This window comes from Danio rerio, chromosome 5 (genome assembly GCF_052040795.2).
Source record: "Danio rerio strain M-AB ecotype USA chromosome 5, GRCz13ab, whole genome shotgun sequence".
Lineage (NCBI taxonomy): Eukaryota > Metazoa > Chordata > Actinopteri > Cypriniformes > Danionidae > Danio > Danio rerio.
In genome coordinates this window covers 38,902,020-38,920,000 of record NC_141025.1, presented here as the reverse complement: position 1 = coordinate 38,920,000, position 17,981 = coordinate 38,902,020, and the positions used below count along the sequence as shown (strand labels likewise).

General features: G+C 35.7%; 1 protein-coding gene across 6 annotated transcripts in view; it reads right to left on the bottom strand.

Annotated features, from left to right (window-relative positions):
- cdc42ep2 (CDC42 effector protein (Rho GTPase binding) 2) overlaps positions 1–17,620 on the bottom strand; it is a 20,619-nt gene extending 2,999 nt beyond the window's left edge. Inside the window, exons 1-3 of one of the 6 annotated variants that reach the window (XM_087251868.1) lie at positions 17,529–17,620; positions 4,107–4,272; positions 1–3,819 (exon numbers count right to left, since the gene is read on the bottom strand). The exon at positions 1–3,819 is cut by the window's left edge and continues 2,999 nt beyond it. In XM_087251868.1, the coding sequence (XP_087107994.1) occupies positions 2,770–3,513 (744 nt within the window). In that variant the 5' untranslated portion in view covers positions 3,514–3,819; positions 4,107–4,272; positions 17,529–17,620 and the 3' untranslated portion in view covers positions 1–2,769. 6 annotated transcript variants of the gene reach the window in all.
- Positions 17,621–17,981: the final 361 nt, after the last annotated feature.

Genomic DNA, 17,981 nt, shown 5'->3' with positions numbered 1-17,981 from the left:
AAAGACTAGTGTGTTAAATAAGAATATATAAAAGTATGAGAACTATTAAGTTGATGAATCCAGTAGGTTCCTTATTGCTGTTTGTGCAAAGGTAGCATCATATACAGCTGATTGCGACACATTTCTGTTAATATTTGCTTTTTTTTTTAAAGACATCCTCTTGCTGACAGTTTGATGCACTTTGTGGTAAGTTACTTATTTCAATTTATAACCTGACATGAAACACAATACTGAAATCCATATCTGTGAGCTGAAAGCATGGACTGTATGAACCCCACATGTGCTGGGTTACATGGGGGATACCAAGGTAACACAAGCCCTTTTTAGGCCCCACGGCTCAAGTCAGAGAAAAGAAAAACTACCGCTGCCTGGAAAGTGATCATCTGTCAAAGCCTGAGGGAGTGCATGCACTTCAACAACAACCAAACACCAAGAAAAAAAAGTGTGCATGAAAGGAAACCATTTCACATTTCTGACACTTGATTAAAAAAAAAAAACTCCTTGCATTCTGTTTCTGAACAATAAAAACTACTCCAAACAAAACCAGAAAGTTGTCATGGCAGGGTGTAGACGCATGCAGAGGCCTTCTGGCACGTGTATGTGTGTGTGTCCAGATCATTAGGGAGGAGCTCCACATTTTTACCCGATTACACAAATTGCAAAACACAGAGGGGGGAGATGATGTCATTGCTGCTTTGAAAGAGAAAAATGTCAGATTTTCCTTTTTCTGTAGTGAATCCAGGAGGCCTGTTGTGCTGTAATTATGCAAATGCACAATGAAAGTCGTTTTTGACAGGCTTTCTTGATTGCTGTCAAATTTTTACAATTATATCTAAGAGTTGAAATAAAGCCAGAATGTGTCTTTCTTGTAGTCCAAATACACGTATGGGGGAAACAATAACATAAAAAAATGGTACCTTTAGGATACAACAGTCTCACATTGTCAGATACTCAGACTGATCACTTTCACTGGCCTCTCACTGCCTCTGACTGACATGAAAAAGCAATCACAGTTTGTTTTGTTCACAAGTGAAGTCAGTGTAACTACAATAAACGTGTTTCGATGTAAAGCAAGTACTGCTCTGCATTCATAGTATTAAAAAAAAACAGTAGGCAAGAGATACCCTGATGACCCACTACTTCTAGGAAGATTCTGAACTGCGCATTAAGTTTGGTAAATTCAAAATAATATAGTTTGTTCAATCTACTTATTTAAAAGGAGCTGAAACGACACAATTCTTGAGATTGTTTTGGGCGCAACTTAAAAGTTTTATCTTCAATCCACTTCAATTTGTAAAATCAATTAAGTTGGGACAGCATGAAGGAACTGTGTGATTGGGCTAATCAGGCTTTTGTTTGCACTGCCAAAAGTACTCTTACTTGCTAGGCTTGACGTACAGCAGAAATTTGCAATGAATGTCATTATCACTTGAATAAAGTTTGCTCAAGACATTTACATTTGCATCTTGGGCTCACTAAAGTTCATTATTTCACATATACATGTGTGGCAAATCCATACAACTTTTCCATGCAGTCTCAAAAACAACAATAGAGGACATACACCAAATCACTTTCTTGCTTTTTGGCACATGGCTGTTTGTCTTTAAGCAGACAAACTTTGTTTGAACTTAGGTCGACCATGGTTTCTCCCAAGACCAACATTGCATTGTCTCTGCTGTGTATTTCAAAATGAGATTCTAGTGGTGTTGTTTCGTATTGTTCAAAATTTTCCATAAACCAAGATACCGATCAGTAGAGTGTGTAGCTCCATGCTTTTGGCAGAGTACTGTTATGCTAGGTAACCATTGAAATGGGTGCCAAAAGTGGTAAGGTATACCACTTTTGACAGTGGAAACAGACTGTACTGTACTGAACAGAACCTCATTAAAAACATGACAATCCTGATATCCTGTAGAATTCCACCAATTCGATAATGACTATAAAACAATTTAGTGTGCCTTTCGAATGTCAGCCAACAGTTCATGGACAAGACATCTGAAGCGTGTTTTACACAACTGGTGTAGCACCCTTAAAAACTACTTTGTACTCTACTCCTAAAAAGTGCACTTAAAAACTTAAGTCAGTATTTCTCAATGCTGTTCCTAGAGGTACACCAACAGTACACATTATGGATGTCTCCCTATTCTGACCCATTGAATTATAGTCTTAGAATCTACTCTAATGAGTGTGTTTGATTTGGAAGATATTTGAAAATGTTTAGTTTAGGTGTGTCTCCAGGAATTTGGTTGGTATACTAGGAAAATGTTTGGGTGAATAGGTTACAAAATTCTTCCTATAAAAGGTACTACTTCAAGGTTTGTTTATCTTCGAGAATGCTTTCGCATCAGGCTCACGGTTTTGAAAAACTGCTATTTTCTCTCCCTTAGATTGATTTGTTGGGGCAAATGTGGCCACGGTAATTGCACTCTGATTCATGCTAACATAACCAGTCCAAGATTACCTGAATGAGGGTCTCAGGAAGCTTAAAAACACCTAAAAGGTACCATTTAAAAAAAATCATGATACAGTCTAACAGAGATTAATTAAAACAATATATTCGAGTACGAAGAAGTTCAATAAAACAATGGATTAACAGTACAAATCCTGGACCTTACAAGAGTATTTTGCAAAGATTACATGTATAATGGTAAAAAAAAAATCCAAATCCACAGGAAAAGCTGGTAAAACAGCTGGTAAATATCTTGTTACAGAACATCAAGAATAATTCCCACTTATATGCACCTTTGACTCACTTCTTCGTGTTCAATATCAGGTATATATTCCTTGTCGTCCGCTGGGTGCAAGTCCCCCATTGAACGTTCCCGTTCTCTGCTTGTCCATGATCTGCAACACATCCTCTAGAATTGATGGCCCCAAGTCCAAATGGAGGGAAAGCATAGATCCAGCATTGGACAGATATGGCGTTTCCTCCTCGTCTGCATCCTTTACACACTTCTCATCTTTCTTAGTATCAGGCCTTGGCCTGTGTGTGTTTGAATGCAGTGAAGAGTGGTTTGGAGATGCAGGAAGGGACGCATGTCGTGTGATGCTTCTCTCTTCCAGGTGCAGTCTGGGAGGTTTGGGAGGTGGAGCGAGAGATGGCGATGTTGAGGGCGATTGGTTTTTTGTCAAGGTTGTTGGGACCTCTGTGTTCAACGTCGCTGCTGATGGAAGGGTGAGCGCCTGCACCCCTCCAATAATAGGGAGTGACAGGGCATTCTTCAGCAGAGGTGATCCCTCACTGACTGCTGGGTGACTGCATACACTTGCCGTACGACTTAGTTGGAATGACCCATGGTGACCTTGTTGTCCAGGTAGCAGGTGAAATTTACCTTGTAGGAAAGACAGGTCACCGAAAAGATCATCATCGCCTCCACCACTGCCGATGTGGATAGTGTGTCTGAAGTCTCCAAGCGGAGGACTGATCATGTCAGATGAAAGAACATCACGCAACTTTTCCTTCTTTCCTTTGCGGCTTCGTCGTTTTAAGTATATGGGAGCCTTGGTAGACATGTTGGACCCACCGTGTCCTCCCGCACAGCAGAGAGACAGACCTTCCAGCAGTGTAAATAAAGAGGGAAGGTGAAAAGAATCAACACGTGAAGAAGAAACAAAAAGGAAAATTTGCTAAGCAATCAAAACCAATCCAATTGGACAGAGTCAGGATGCTTTCTTTGCAGGGAAAGAATGTCATTGGTTTAAAGTGTCTCTTCATATACAAAGCCCAGAATTTCCATCTGAAGACCAGAAGAACAGTATTCCAATCAGGGCAATGATCCCAACATCCTTATAGATCATTTAATCCAGTGTGTCTAAAGTCTGGAAGAAAAAGAAAGAGGGCATTTAGCACAGTGGTACATATTACTAACTCAACACCAATTTTTATTAAGTAGCACTGGTTATTGATTATTTTGTATATTTATATTTTTTTCCCTGTAGCGTCTAGACTAGGGATGCAATGATTAAGTTACACCAACTGTGTGCTAGTTTAACGTTCAGAGTTTGTTTTATATGTCATATGTTTTACGCAGCGGATGCCCTTCCAGCTGCAACCCATCTCTGGAAAACATCCATACACAACGGACAATTTAGCCTACCCAATTCACCTGTACCGCATGTCTTTGGACTGTGGAGGAAACCGGAGCAAACCCACGCGAACGCAGGGAGAACATGCAAACTCCACACAGAAACGCCAATTGACCCAGCTGAGGCTCGCACCAGCGACCTTCTTGCGGTGAGGCGACAGCACTACCTACTGAGCCACTACGTTGCCTTCAAAGAGAAACAAAAAATACAAAATGAAAATACCAAACAAGTTCATAATATTTTATCATAATATAACCATGATTATTCCTAAGACTATAATCCTGCAACCAAAATCTAGAATCGATGCACCCCTAGTCTAGACCTTTCAATAAAGATCAAATAATATATCAATTAAATCCATAAAGAAGAATCCGGAAACTGTCTATTTGACTGTTTCTGACTTGTTACATGTTATAGGCAACTATTCTTATAACCCTTACTGATTTTAATATCCTAAAAATCACATGGGAGGATTGGCCTTATCCCAAGGATGACAATGCCAAGATTCATCATCCTCAAACTGGCGAAAAAAGCCTAACTTTCACACATGAGTTGACCACCAACTGACCTGAACCCCACTCAATTTCTCTCACAGAGTGATTCTCCACAATGGTGGCCCTCCCATTATCAATATTATAGTAATCAACATTTGGATAAAAATCTTTCATCAAAATTGACATCAATCAATTGAACAACAACACCAATTCTTGTCAATTTTGCTAATAACATTTTTGATCCACTTCAAATGTGACTATACAGTAGATCTCAGCCAAAAATGAATGCAACACTTGAAATAAACTCACGTGACACTGCATAAGGTTGTCAAAATAACGCCATGATCAATGCACACCATAATCAAATCTAAAAGCAGTCCAATTAAATAAAAGAAAAAACAATATTTTATATTGTACATTTCGTAAAGTATACTGTTTCTCTCTTTACAACTGATCAGTCAACCTTTAAAGTAACGAAAACAACAACTAAACTTATGTAACATCAAACTAAGCAGAGTTAAAAGTGAGATTCACAACAGAACATAAACGTTAAAAAAATATAATAAGAAGTGAGAGATAATAAACAAACTCTAATTTGGAAAAGAATCCGAACAAATAATCAGGGTTTGTTAGTTTTGGCTTGTTTGACTTTCACAAATAGGAAATATGACTGTATCATGTCTCCATGTGTCTGCTGATTGTGAACCCGCCTGTCAAACACTATAAACATTGAGCAGCAGATTAATGGGAACATTTGGGTGAATGTTTGCGTGTGTAAAAGTTCAACATGCCATAAGATCTGTACATGTGATGATACATCAGGAACTCTACAGCATGACTCTTAAATGCATACCTTTAGCACTAAATCATAGCATAGTTCTAGAGCTGCATCGGTTAACTATGTCCTGGTATGTGTGTGTATTTCCATTAACCTTGACTTTTATCACAATGAGTTTAATGGACGCTTACTTCAACCAGAAACAAAGGCCAGTTTTTCCATCTAAAGTGTGGGAAAAGCCACCTCGCTGCTGCATCAGTGACCAAGCAAGATTTAGAGGAGCTCAGAAATGTTCCAGGCTATAAACTATACAGTATGTTTGCACATCCTTTCTCTCAAATAATACTGATCCTTGTCAGTTGAGTGTATTGCCTAACACTCTTGCCTAATAGATTGCATCAGCACAGTTTTGAATGTGGGTCATCCAATGAAAAAAAAGCTTTCTAGTTTGACTATATAAACTGTAAATTTCCCAAGATTTTAAACATTATATTAGACAAGCAGTGTGTTTTAATGTTAACTAATTACTATTTTGGAACAGATCAATGAAACGGGGATGACAAATGAATAAAAGAGTATTTTAAAAGTAATAAAAGAGTGAAAGTTCCTTCAAAGGCAAGTAATTTTACTTGGCAGCCACCTTTGAAAAGCCTCTCGGGCAGTATGTTTGAATGGGGAAACATCAAATTCTCCAAAGTTGCTTATCAAGCTTATGAATAAATTTAGAAATCACCAATGAAATTAGACAACAACAGTCTCTTTAGTTTTATTTCTGAACCTTCTGAAAGACAAAAAATCTGCAGAAACTCACATCTGGTCCAATCCCCTCCCCCAGAGAAACTTCAATCAATAAATGATTGGCTCCTGTACTAGAAGGCGGGGCTTCATTCACCATATTGAACGTTACACTTTTTTCCTCATTTAAAACTATACGAGAGATATGTCTTGTGTATTCTATATTCTTTGGTATACATCATAGATATTTAAATTAGATCTCGCCTACACTATTGTTGTCTATTAGAGGGAATGTGTCAATAGAGCCGACATTTTAGTACAGGGTAGCGCTCCTTTAAAATGAATGTGTGACCAAGGTGCGGACTGGCCATCCGGAGCCAGAGATTTATACACATATAAACATATATCTATGATTGGGAGTTTCTTCCGGTGGTATGCAAATATTTTTTTTTCAATTACGAAAATTATAATTATGTTAATAATTATATTAAAAATTCTAATATTCTAATATAACTTTTCTACATCGATGGATAAGTGACCGCACGGGCATTGCTGATAAAGAACGTGTTTGTGTGCATGAAAATGTATTATCCTCCCTCCCTGTTGAATTGGATCTAATCCGTGTCCTGAAACACACGCGCTCTCCTGCTTTCACTTCTCATTCTAATGGAGAGAGCGATTCGTTTGAATGAATTTCCGTTATGAATGACTCGTTAACTTAGTCGACAATAATACAAGTTTCTAGCATCGCAGCATCTTGTTGTCATATTTAATTTACATTATTTGCTTATTTTATTCAACAAAGCTAGCATAACCTAGTATTTAGTGTGAGTTGGTGCTACTTTCTCTTCTGGTTAGTGCGGTAAGAGACTGTATTATCATCAATACTTGTTTAGCGCAAATGTTTGTGACATACAAAAAACAACGAAATTTTACCTACTGTATGAATATTCTGCCTTTGTGCTTTGTTTTCTTTGTTTGCTCATTATTACACCCGTATACAAAGCTAAAGTCCAGCATCTTCACATTGGCTTTAGTCTTGACTAGTGCGATTGAATGACATTTTTCCTGGGAGCACTGTACAAATGTGGCGGTGCTATTGACGCATGCTCAGGGTCTGTATAGGATATCTAGTGTATACATCTACTGTGTGTGTATACGTTAGGGCTGCACGACATTGGAAATTCTTGACACTGCAATCATTTATTTTTATTCGATATATAATGCAATATTGATACAATTTCAGCAGGTGACTTGAACAGCGATATTTTGAATGAAATTGTTAATTTAGACATATCGCGATCATTCTGTAGTGAAGTGAATCAAACAAATTGCAAGCAAAAAATAAATAAGATAAATGTGCAATAATAATACAGTTTACAATACAGTTGGGTACTATTCGGCAAATAGCGTGATTTAAAGGATTTGAATCAAATAAATTCTGTCACTATCTAAGCACCATAAAGACATTATGAGTATTGACTAAAAGTTAATTGACTTAATGAATAGACAGTCACCAATGTTATCTGCTTCCAAATATTCTTAAAGAAATTACCTTTTTATTTATTTATTTATTTATTTTGTACTTTTTTCAGATAAAATAAATTAAAAATAGTTAGAAATCACCAAGGTGGATGCCAGGGGATAATAATTTTCATTTTTGCATGGAAATCCAATAACAATTACCTCATCTAAAATTTAATAATACATACTTTTCTTTGCACTTATTGGTTTAAAAGGTAAATTTGCTATGAGACAGTATTTCGATTTATTATTTATATTTGGTTTCAAGAAGCGCTGCATGATATTGTAAAAATCTGATATTGCAATATTTTATTTTTCTGCCATAAATATTGCGATATGAATAGTTTCAGAAGATGGTTTGAAGAGCTCTTTTTCACAGTTTTCTGGAGAGCCTAACAGTATTCAGTTACAGAAACTTATTACTCACAATTGTCTAGTCTGAATATCAAAAACATTCTTAGACCAAGTAAAAAATGGTTTAGTTTTCACCGTCAGATGAAATAATTGAAAATTAAGAGTTTATTTGCTTGTTTTAAGGAAATTAGGAAAGTGAAATAAACTTGCTTTCACTATGACATGTAGATATTTGGGTTAGAAACAAGACAAAAATTGTAAGCAAGACATGTTTTTTTTTTTTTTGCAGAAATCATATAAATTCTATATAAATACAGTGAATAAATACAATTCAGTGGCTTTTGGTCAACTGTATTCAGATTAGACATTGCATACCTTTGCAATGTGACTATTGCGAATACGCACATTGCGATATCGAAAGAAACTAAAACGATATATTGTGCAGCCCTAGTTTCAAGTATTATTTTTCAAAGTCTTTTTACAAATGTGCAAATCATCGACACCAAAGGAAACTGCCTGAATGACGATTGTGAATGATGAAAGTGCATAGCATTTGCACATGAACATACCTTACACACGCCATTGAGCTGACTCACTAAACTGAGCTAGATAATATTGAACTGCAGATAAACAGAGACCAATTACCACATCAGGTTAGCCCTGACTGAACCAACAGAAGAAGTGATTCATTAGATTACATTGCATACAACCTGCAAGTCGTTTCATTACAAGTATTAGCTTTTATCTTTTTTTTCATCTAAAAAAGAATCCAGACCGACAAGCACTTAAATCACGCAAGCAACTAATGTAACGAGGTCAATTGGATGTAACCACAAATCATTTTGACTACACATAGTAGCATTACCTTCATAATACTGTAAAGTTGAAGGGTAAATGCTGTTTGAAACTAAAGTGGGTCAGCATTAGCAAGACTTGCATAAAAAAATGTTTGGATGTCAGAAGGCTCTAATCAAATAACAACTGAATAACAATTTTTCCAGAGAAGGAATCAGGCAAGTCCTGTTCAGACTCGCAGAGGAGTGTCAGGAAGTGCCAGTGGTTTTTCTCTTATGGTATTCAGATATCTCTGTGTTTATAACAGTCTAATCGTAAATGTGAAACAATTCTGTGGAATTCTGATTATGGAGAATATGTACCGTCATTCAAGCCAATTAAAATCATGCTTAAAAACGGGAAAATAAACTGTGCTGCTCCTCTCAAGGCCTGAGCTTGTTTATTAGTTTCGGAAAAGAAGTGAACAATGTTGCTAGAAAGTGTAAATGAGGCGCTGTGTTCAGGCAAGCCCAACAAACTGCTTTATTTGTCAGACACTGAAATAAAACACAACACTTTTGGTTTGTTTAGCACAGAGAGAGTTACTGTTAGACATGACGGTCAACCATCAAAACACAAATGTTGTGAGGTGAAAAACGACCCAGATCTCAATAATGCACATTGATCAACATGATGACAACAATGGTAAGAAACTTAACCTTACTTATAAAAAACTACCTATTGGAAGCTTTCTTTGGAGCCTACTCAACAAAATCAAAAGATCTTAAAACTGCTTGCATAAATTGTAAAATTAAGTTAGATCATGGTTAACTTAGATTAATCACCTAAAAATGTTTGCTTCCAGGACTAATTGATCATATAAATGTTTACAGTGTAGGCACATGAGATCAATGCCTTGCTTTTTGAATTTTTCCCTAATTATGTAAGGGTAAAGGATATTATACCACTTTAGATTGAAATAAAGTTACATTTTCTAAAAATAAAAAAAATAACATTAGCCTACTTCAAAAGAAATATACAAACATTGTGGACAGTTTTGGGTTACTTTTACCAACAGCTTATTAAAATTCAAGCATGTCTAAACTTCCTTATACATTCAAACATTCATGCAGAGTTCACCTTACCTTCTAGTTCGAAATTAAACTTGGATCAAATGAATAAAAAAAAGAGTTTGGATTGAACTCTGAAGTCATTGAATGTGAAAGGCAACTATGTTGTGAGGAAATGTTGTGTTTTGTCATTACCTCTGTTCAAAGCTCTTACAGAACGTGCTGGCTTTTACATTTTTCCCACAACCTCCAAAAAAAAAGTACCATCCGGGCATAATGGAAAAACGTAATTATTATTCAACTTTGTGAAAAGTAGACGATACTTTTGCGATTGAAACAAGTCTAGTGCGCAGGCTACATCTCACATGGCAGCAGCTCAATGTCACTGCAGTTTGCGCGCACCACCCTACGCTCCTTTTGCCATAAGAGCAAATCCACACAACATTATCACTGACGGACACCATGAAAATGTTCATACATCACAATCGAGCGAGTTTAAACTTTAACTTTCCTTATAAAACATAACTGATCTGACGTAAGCAGAAACCATACACTCAACTATAATACTTCACATTGTGCATGCATTTCAACTCCACACGGAGGAATACAACATTTTGCTTACCGCTGGGATGCTCGTGTGCTCCACTCCTTTCCAGAAACTATCTATGCCCTGCTCCAAATGATTCATTACCAATTCTGCTTGGTCATGTTTACTTCTTTCAGAGCGAAAACCTGCCGAACTGACAGAAGTACAAAAATAACCCTAACACACTTGATACCGCATACCTATAGAGCGGGCGAGCGAGTATCTGCTGATCCGGTAGAAATAGAGCCTCGCTATAGAGCGCTGTAAGCCCACCTCACATCACATCACCGCTGCACAGACCGCACAGGACTGGACTCAGTGGATCTGGATTGCCATTGATATCTACAACAATTGTGTTATCCAGGCCATTATTTGTCACTTACCGCCGCGTTGTGCCGCTTCTTCCGTGTTTGCTGAAGATTCCAGCAGGACAGGATCGATGTGAGGCTGTAACGCATCCCGCACACACACACTGATGTCAACTCACGACACGCGGTGACTCAATAGGCTAATGTCAAGTTATCACACCCTCCACACCTCTCAAAACTATATCACAATGTCTCCTCCTCTAATCTCACATACTGACTGTACTTGCATAAACTGTTTATCATAACATCCTCCGCAGACTGAAACGGCTGTTTTCCGCTTTTAACAAGAATTTCCAAGATGCTAACGTGATTGTCTCTTAAAAACTTAAAGCTAGACCGCCGATAATAGCTAACTTTTTTTCTGCAATGTATCTTGTGCTCCAGATGCTTTCCAGATCATCATGCAGTGACAATGACAGGATATCCAATGGAAATGTATACCTGACGTCATGCAGAAGAGCACATTTTTCAGTGAACCAAATAATCTAACAGTTAAAAGAGATTTTATTAGATGGTATTGATATCAAAGATTGAAAATGTAATTATGCATTTCTTAAAAGTTTAAATTATTATCCTGCAACTTTTAGACATAAGTACTTTTGGAATAACCAATTTGAGAATGTCAATTGGAATTTGATCTATCTTAAAACAACAAATATTGTGTCACTATAAAGTCAGTGAAATCTACCTTAAAATTATACCGAAAATATATCCAACCAACCAGTTTCTCAAGAGATATAAAGTTGACCTTTCTGAATCTTTTTTTTTTTTTTGGCAGAGTGGATATTGAAACTGTTATGCAATTTTTTTTGATTGTATGTACACTACTGGTCAAAAGTTTGGGGTCAGTAGGATTTTTAAAAATGATTTAAAATAAGCTCCTCCTGCTGAGCAGGTCTGCATTTATTTTTATCAAAAATATAGTACACATTGTACAACTGAGGAATGTTATTGCGCTATAAAATAACTGTTCAAAAGTTGTTTATCATTTAATTTAATCATTTATTCCAGTGACTTTAAAGATGTATTTTTAGCGTCATTACTCCAGTCTTCAGTCACATGATCCTTCAGAATTCACTCTAAAATAAATTGTATTGTTATTATTAATAGTAATATTTAATTAATATTATTATTAGTACAAAAAACAGTAATGACTGGAGTAATCATTTCATTTGAAACTGAAACTACATACAATAAGTTATAAATAAATATAAATAAATAAATATTACTTTTTCTTTTTTTTTTTTTTTTACATTTAACAAATCCCAGCTTGATAAACACAATATATATATATATATATATATATATATATATATATATATATATATATATATATATATATATATATATATACATATTTAATTAAAAAAATAATAATAATAAAAATGAGCCCAATTTATGACCGGTAGTGTATGTTAAATATTTCTGGTTTGATGTTGAATGTTTATTTAAAATGCTGAGTGATTATATAATTAATATAAACAAAAGAGATTCCATATTTTACCCAGATAAACAAAAACATATTGATAAGAATCTCCTTTTTATGGTAAATATTTTGTATATTATTAGGAAAGTTTCAAATTAGTGTGAGTGTAAAGGGCCGGAAATGAAGCCTAATATCTCCTATTTCAATGCTGATTTAAAAACTTATTTTAAAACTCTTGAAGGACTCAAGTCGTAAATATTCTCCAAAAACAAAACTTCTCTTCCCTATGGTAATTGATATGCCTGCTCATGTTCTTTGTTTTTCTCTCGTTCTTTCTTTTTACTTTATTTACATATTTAATAAATCAATCTATCAAATCTTTATATCTATCTATCTATCTATCTATCTATCTATCTATCTATCTATCTATCTATCTATCTAGCTATCTTGAAATCAAAATTGTTCACCACTCTTTCAATTTTTTTGTTCTTTTTGTAAGTATTTCCCAAATGATGTTTAACAGAGCAATACATTTTTTTCACAGTGTGTCTGATAATATTTTTTCTTCTGGAGAAAGTCTTATTTGTTTTATTTCGGCTAGAATAAAAGCAGTTTTAAATTTTTTTAAAACAATTTTAAGGTCAAAACTATTAGCCCCTTTAAGCATTTTTTCTCCTTAGTCTACAGAACAAACCATCTTTATACAATGACTTGCCTAATTACCCTAACCTGCCTAGTTAAAGTTTAAATGTCACTTTAAGCTGTATAGAAGTGTCTTGAAAATGTCTAGTAAAACATTGTGCTGTCATCCTGGCAAAAATAAAATAAATCAGTTATAGTTGAACCAAATATCAAAGTTAAAGGATATAAATTTTTTTGTTTTGTTTTTTGTTTGGAAAAAAACTTCTAAAATATACTCTTAAAGAAATAAACTCTCAGAGCCTTCATCACATTTCTTCATTCAAATATACAAAATCTTTAAATCGCTTAGACTGCAGTTAAAAGCAAACAAAAAAAAATGTGATCGATTTGTGGAATATTACGGAAAGTATTTTGGTAATGTCTTTATTGCATAAACCTTTTCTTACAGAAATTTATCTTATTTTTTTCTTTATGTATGTGATTATTTTAGATCTATTTGAATTTATGTTTTGTTCTCTGAATGCTATGACTTCTATATACACCTCAGATAAAAACAATGCTCAGACATTCTGTGGAGCTCGAACAGAAAAGCTTGAGACACCAGACCCACATCCATTCACTTCCTTGTCCACCTTATCTCTTCATTTTTCACAACTTGTTTCACATGTGGGAATTCCTGTAGTCTACTGTGCGCGTCTGGAGACTAGAACCTTCATGACACATGTATATTCTTTCAAACAGTCATGAACTTACTCTGATCCATTGTGTGATAAGATGACCTTGAAATGTTCACGCTTGAATTCTCACATTGAGATGCTTTTCATGTTGAAATGCATGACGAAGCGATAGTTCACCCAAAAATGAAAATTCTGTCCTCATTTACTCACACTCTTTTCCAACCTTTATAAGTTTTTTTTATTCTGTTGAACACAAAAGAAAATAGTTTGAAGAAAGTTTAAAAGCTGTAACCGTTGACTTCCATAGTATTTGGTTTTTCTTACAAGTCAATGTTTACAGGCTTTCAAAACTGTCTAAACCGGTTTATCTCTTCCCTCTCTTCGTTTTTATTTTCAGTCTATTCCAATTACAGGATGGCTTGATGGTTCAGCTAAACATATGAAGACCAGAGTGAAGCTAAATCATCTTTTGTTTGTTACTTCCTTCTAGTCTGACATGGATTCAGTGCAGTGCTTAACTTTGCACTTTTTTTTGCTTTGTCTATCTGCTTATCTGCCCTCATGACCTTATCTGCTCTTGCAAACCACACCTCAGAATCGCACATTTGCCAGCAGATCTGGAGTCATAATGCTGTGTGTGTGTGTGTGTGTGTGTGTGTCTGTGTGTGTGTGTGTGTAGATTTGATTAGGACACAAGGCCAACTATTATCCATATTTCTTTCTTCTCCAAATCCACTCCAGATGCGATATGAATTTTATAGAACAGACCTGATTCCTGAACGCACACTTCTATAGAAACACACACAGCAACACATTATGTTAGATATTGTCTAAGGAATCTTTTTGTGAAGCTGAAATGGAATCAGGACTGTAAACACCAATGAAGTGGACAAGTAAACATACAATTCCCCTCTTTAGTGTACTGCTCTGCTCCAATCCACTAGATTGTGCAAAAAAAAAAACTTAAGTGCCAAATCAATCACTACATTAAGACAACTGTTTTACGATAGAGAAGTTAAATGACAAACAATTATAAACAAATTATAATCCCCCCACTAATTTCACAGTTTTGAACGGAAAATCAGGTGTAATTACATCTCATTATTCAACCCCCAATAAATCATGAGTGATGATGAAATGTTACACAATTTCATAGGAGCTGTAGATTGTATAATGATCTACATTTCTAGTTAAATATATTAGGGCTGCACAATATCCTTTCATCATCGATATCACAATGTGTGCAACTGCAAGAATTGCATCACAAAATATGCATTGTAGAGTCTGAATTATAGTTAGCAGGGAGCTACAGCAGAGTCACTGCTAAGCTTAACCATAATAAAGTGAAGGTTTGAGGCCCACCGTAACGGTTTCCCCGCCCACCGAATTGATTGACAGCTGCATATTAACTTGTCTTCATAGTTACGCATATAATCATATCAACAAAACAGGACGTGCGCAAAGCAACCGGGAATAAAAGATCGGTTGAGCTCGCTGTGATCATTAATCATCATCAAATGTGATCAAGAATAGGTTTTACAAGTTTAAAACATTTTTAAAACAGTGCATGTTTGGTAATGCATTACAGCAATTTTACTGTCTTTATCACCACAGCTGCGTGTCAGTACAATTATAATAGAAGACGCTTCAATCTCGGTTTGTGGACGTTAAATCAGGTTTATTTTGTACATTAACATAACAGATATCTATACAGTAGAGGATATTAGCATGTATCCTGTCACATCTGCCGTCCAAAAACAAAGTTAAACACGCGCACTGTGTGTGTGTGTGTGTGTGTGTGTGTGTGTGTGTGTGTGTATGTGTGTGTGTGTGTGTGTGTGTGTGAGTTTGAACTTTGTAATAACAGTGTGTAACTCATAGTAAAGGCTTGAAATAACTCCACAACAAATACATCAAATAATTATTGGGAAAGTTTTTACTGTTGTATTTCTTACAAACGTTACGTTATCTGACGCAGGCGAGACGGAGATTGAGGACCACTCTGACAGGCATGTGGGAACGACGGGTGGGGACAACTAGCATTAAAGGCACAGGCAACAAAAACAGCTACATTGTGTTCAGAGCAAAAAATCCAATATTCTGAAAGGTATAATAAATAATCTGGTGGGTGTTTTGAGCTGAAACTTTACAGACACATTCTAGAGACACAAAAGACTTAACTTAAATCTTAAAAAAGGGGTAAAATAGGTGAATATTTCATCTTCATTTCGAGTTCTTCATTTCTTTCTTCTGAAGATTAATACAATATTTTTACTTCATCTAATACAATTTCGATATTTGGACTAGAAATGAGATGATAAAGTAAGAAAAGCATTTTTTGTTATTACTATATTTGAATAATGTTAGACACCCCAGAATACTGCCAAATAGAGCTATTCATCTTGTGAAACTGTATTCATATCGCAATAGCTATCACAGAAAAATAAAACATCACAATTGCAGATTTTTTAATATTGTGAAGCCCTAATAAGAATTATTAGCCACCCGGAATTATCCCCCCTGTTTATTTTTTTCCCAATTTCTGTTTAACAAAGAGATTATTTTTCAAAACATTTCTAAACATAATAGTTTTAATAGGTAATTTCTAATAACTGATAAATAATATTTTATAGACACTTCTTTACACTTTAAAGTAACATCAAAGCTTAACTAGGTTAATTAGGTTAACTAGGCAGGTTAGGGTAGTTAGGCAAGTTATTGTATGATGATGAATATTTCTGTAGAAAAAAAATAGCTTAAAGGGGCTAATTATTTTGTCCCTAAAATGGTATTTAAAAAATTTAAAACTGCTTTTATTCTAGCCAAAATAAAACAAATAAGATAATTTTTCTCCAGAAGAAAAATATTAAATATTAGTGAAAATTTCCCTGCTCTGTTAAACATAATTTGGAAAACATTTTAAAAAGAAAAAATAAATCAAAGGGGGGGCTAATAATTCTGACTTCAACTGTATGTAATACCCAATTTTTGGAATCTGATTAATTAATCGAGACAACGTATAATCTGCAATATCACCAAAGTCAGATTTTCTACATATCTGGAGTACAAATATAAGAGTGAATGTGTGTAGTTTATGTGTAGGCTTATACCCATGTCATTTTACATATTTGTATCCTCATAATTTGGACAAAAGTATCATTTATAACCCAAGCAATTACTTTTTCTTTTTAACTTCTCCTCTCTCAGTAGCAGTTGATGGCCAGTATACTCACTGGATAATTATTTAGAGAAGGGGTTCCATGTTACCATGTTTTTAAACGATTCATTTATATAAATGCCAAAGTGAAATGTCAGATGTCTCTGTGAGTTTATGCAGCCAATGAATATAAAAATATGCTAAATTCTACAGCATTTTAAGATTAGCCCATGTATGTTTTCCCAGGTCATTCCTCCAGTCTGTTCTTCATACGGTATGTAAACTCCTAAATGGTTTTCACTAATGATCAAACTCCTGCAAGCTTTTCCCAGTGGAGCTGAGTGCGCTCGGTCACGCGCGCTGCACTATGCTGACTCCACATTCTGCACAGCTCCACTCACTTCAGCTCTGCCCTGGAACTCGCAGATCCGCAATTCACTCAACTCTAAAAATTAGTTTGCGCATGGCACTGCAATCACATTTCAGCACATTTATCTCCAGATCCAAGAGTTTGACTGACAAGAAAAAGGCTCGTACCAGACTTTCCACTTCAAAAATGTTATCGAGACGTTTCTCACAGCCATACAAGAAACAGAACGCAACACAGCTTTCCTTGAAACTATCACGCAAACAGCGTAACTCAACCTGAAACAAGGTAGTGTCACATAGCTCTAAAATGCCCGTTTAACATCTGACTCGAATTCTAGAACAAACTCTCGCATTCTAATAACTAATGCTGACTTCAAACAATACGTGTATAACATTACAAACATTCTACAGAGTTCTAAAAACATCACACGTTCTACACAAGTGTAAATACATTCAAATTCAAACACGTGAGTCCTGAGAATACTTACAGTAACTTTACGAAGATTATCTCAGTAAGTAGCCTATAGCGTTGTTCTTTACATCTTTGACAGTCCGTTGGGGGGCTCAAAGACAATTTGGCAACAGTTTTCAGCGTCGGTGGCTCTTCACAGAGGGTGCAGCCCCTCGCGCTGCGCTCAGGCGGGTTTGAACGGTCGCTGGGAAACGCGCCATTGTGACTGAACACAAAGCGGGGGCCCGGGAGGGCTGGAGGTGAGGCCGCCGTCGCGCTTAAATCGGCATTAATATATTGTTGCTGCGTTGCCAAGCGATTCTGAACACTTGATAGACTTGATAGATGGCACTCACGACCAGGACTGACATTTGTAAAACATCAGCACAGGAGGAGTAAGGAACGTTTGTCTATATTTTAGACGAAAGATCTGGACTTGAAAGCGCGGGAAGTTCAGAAGAGAGTATAAAAATGCCGGCTGAGAGACCTT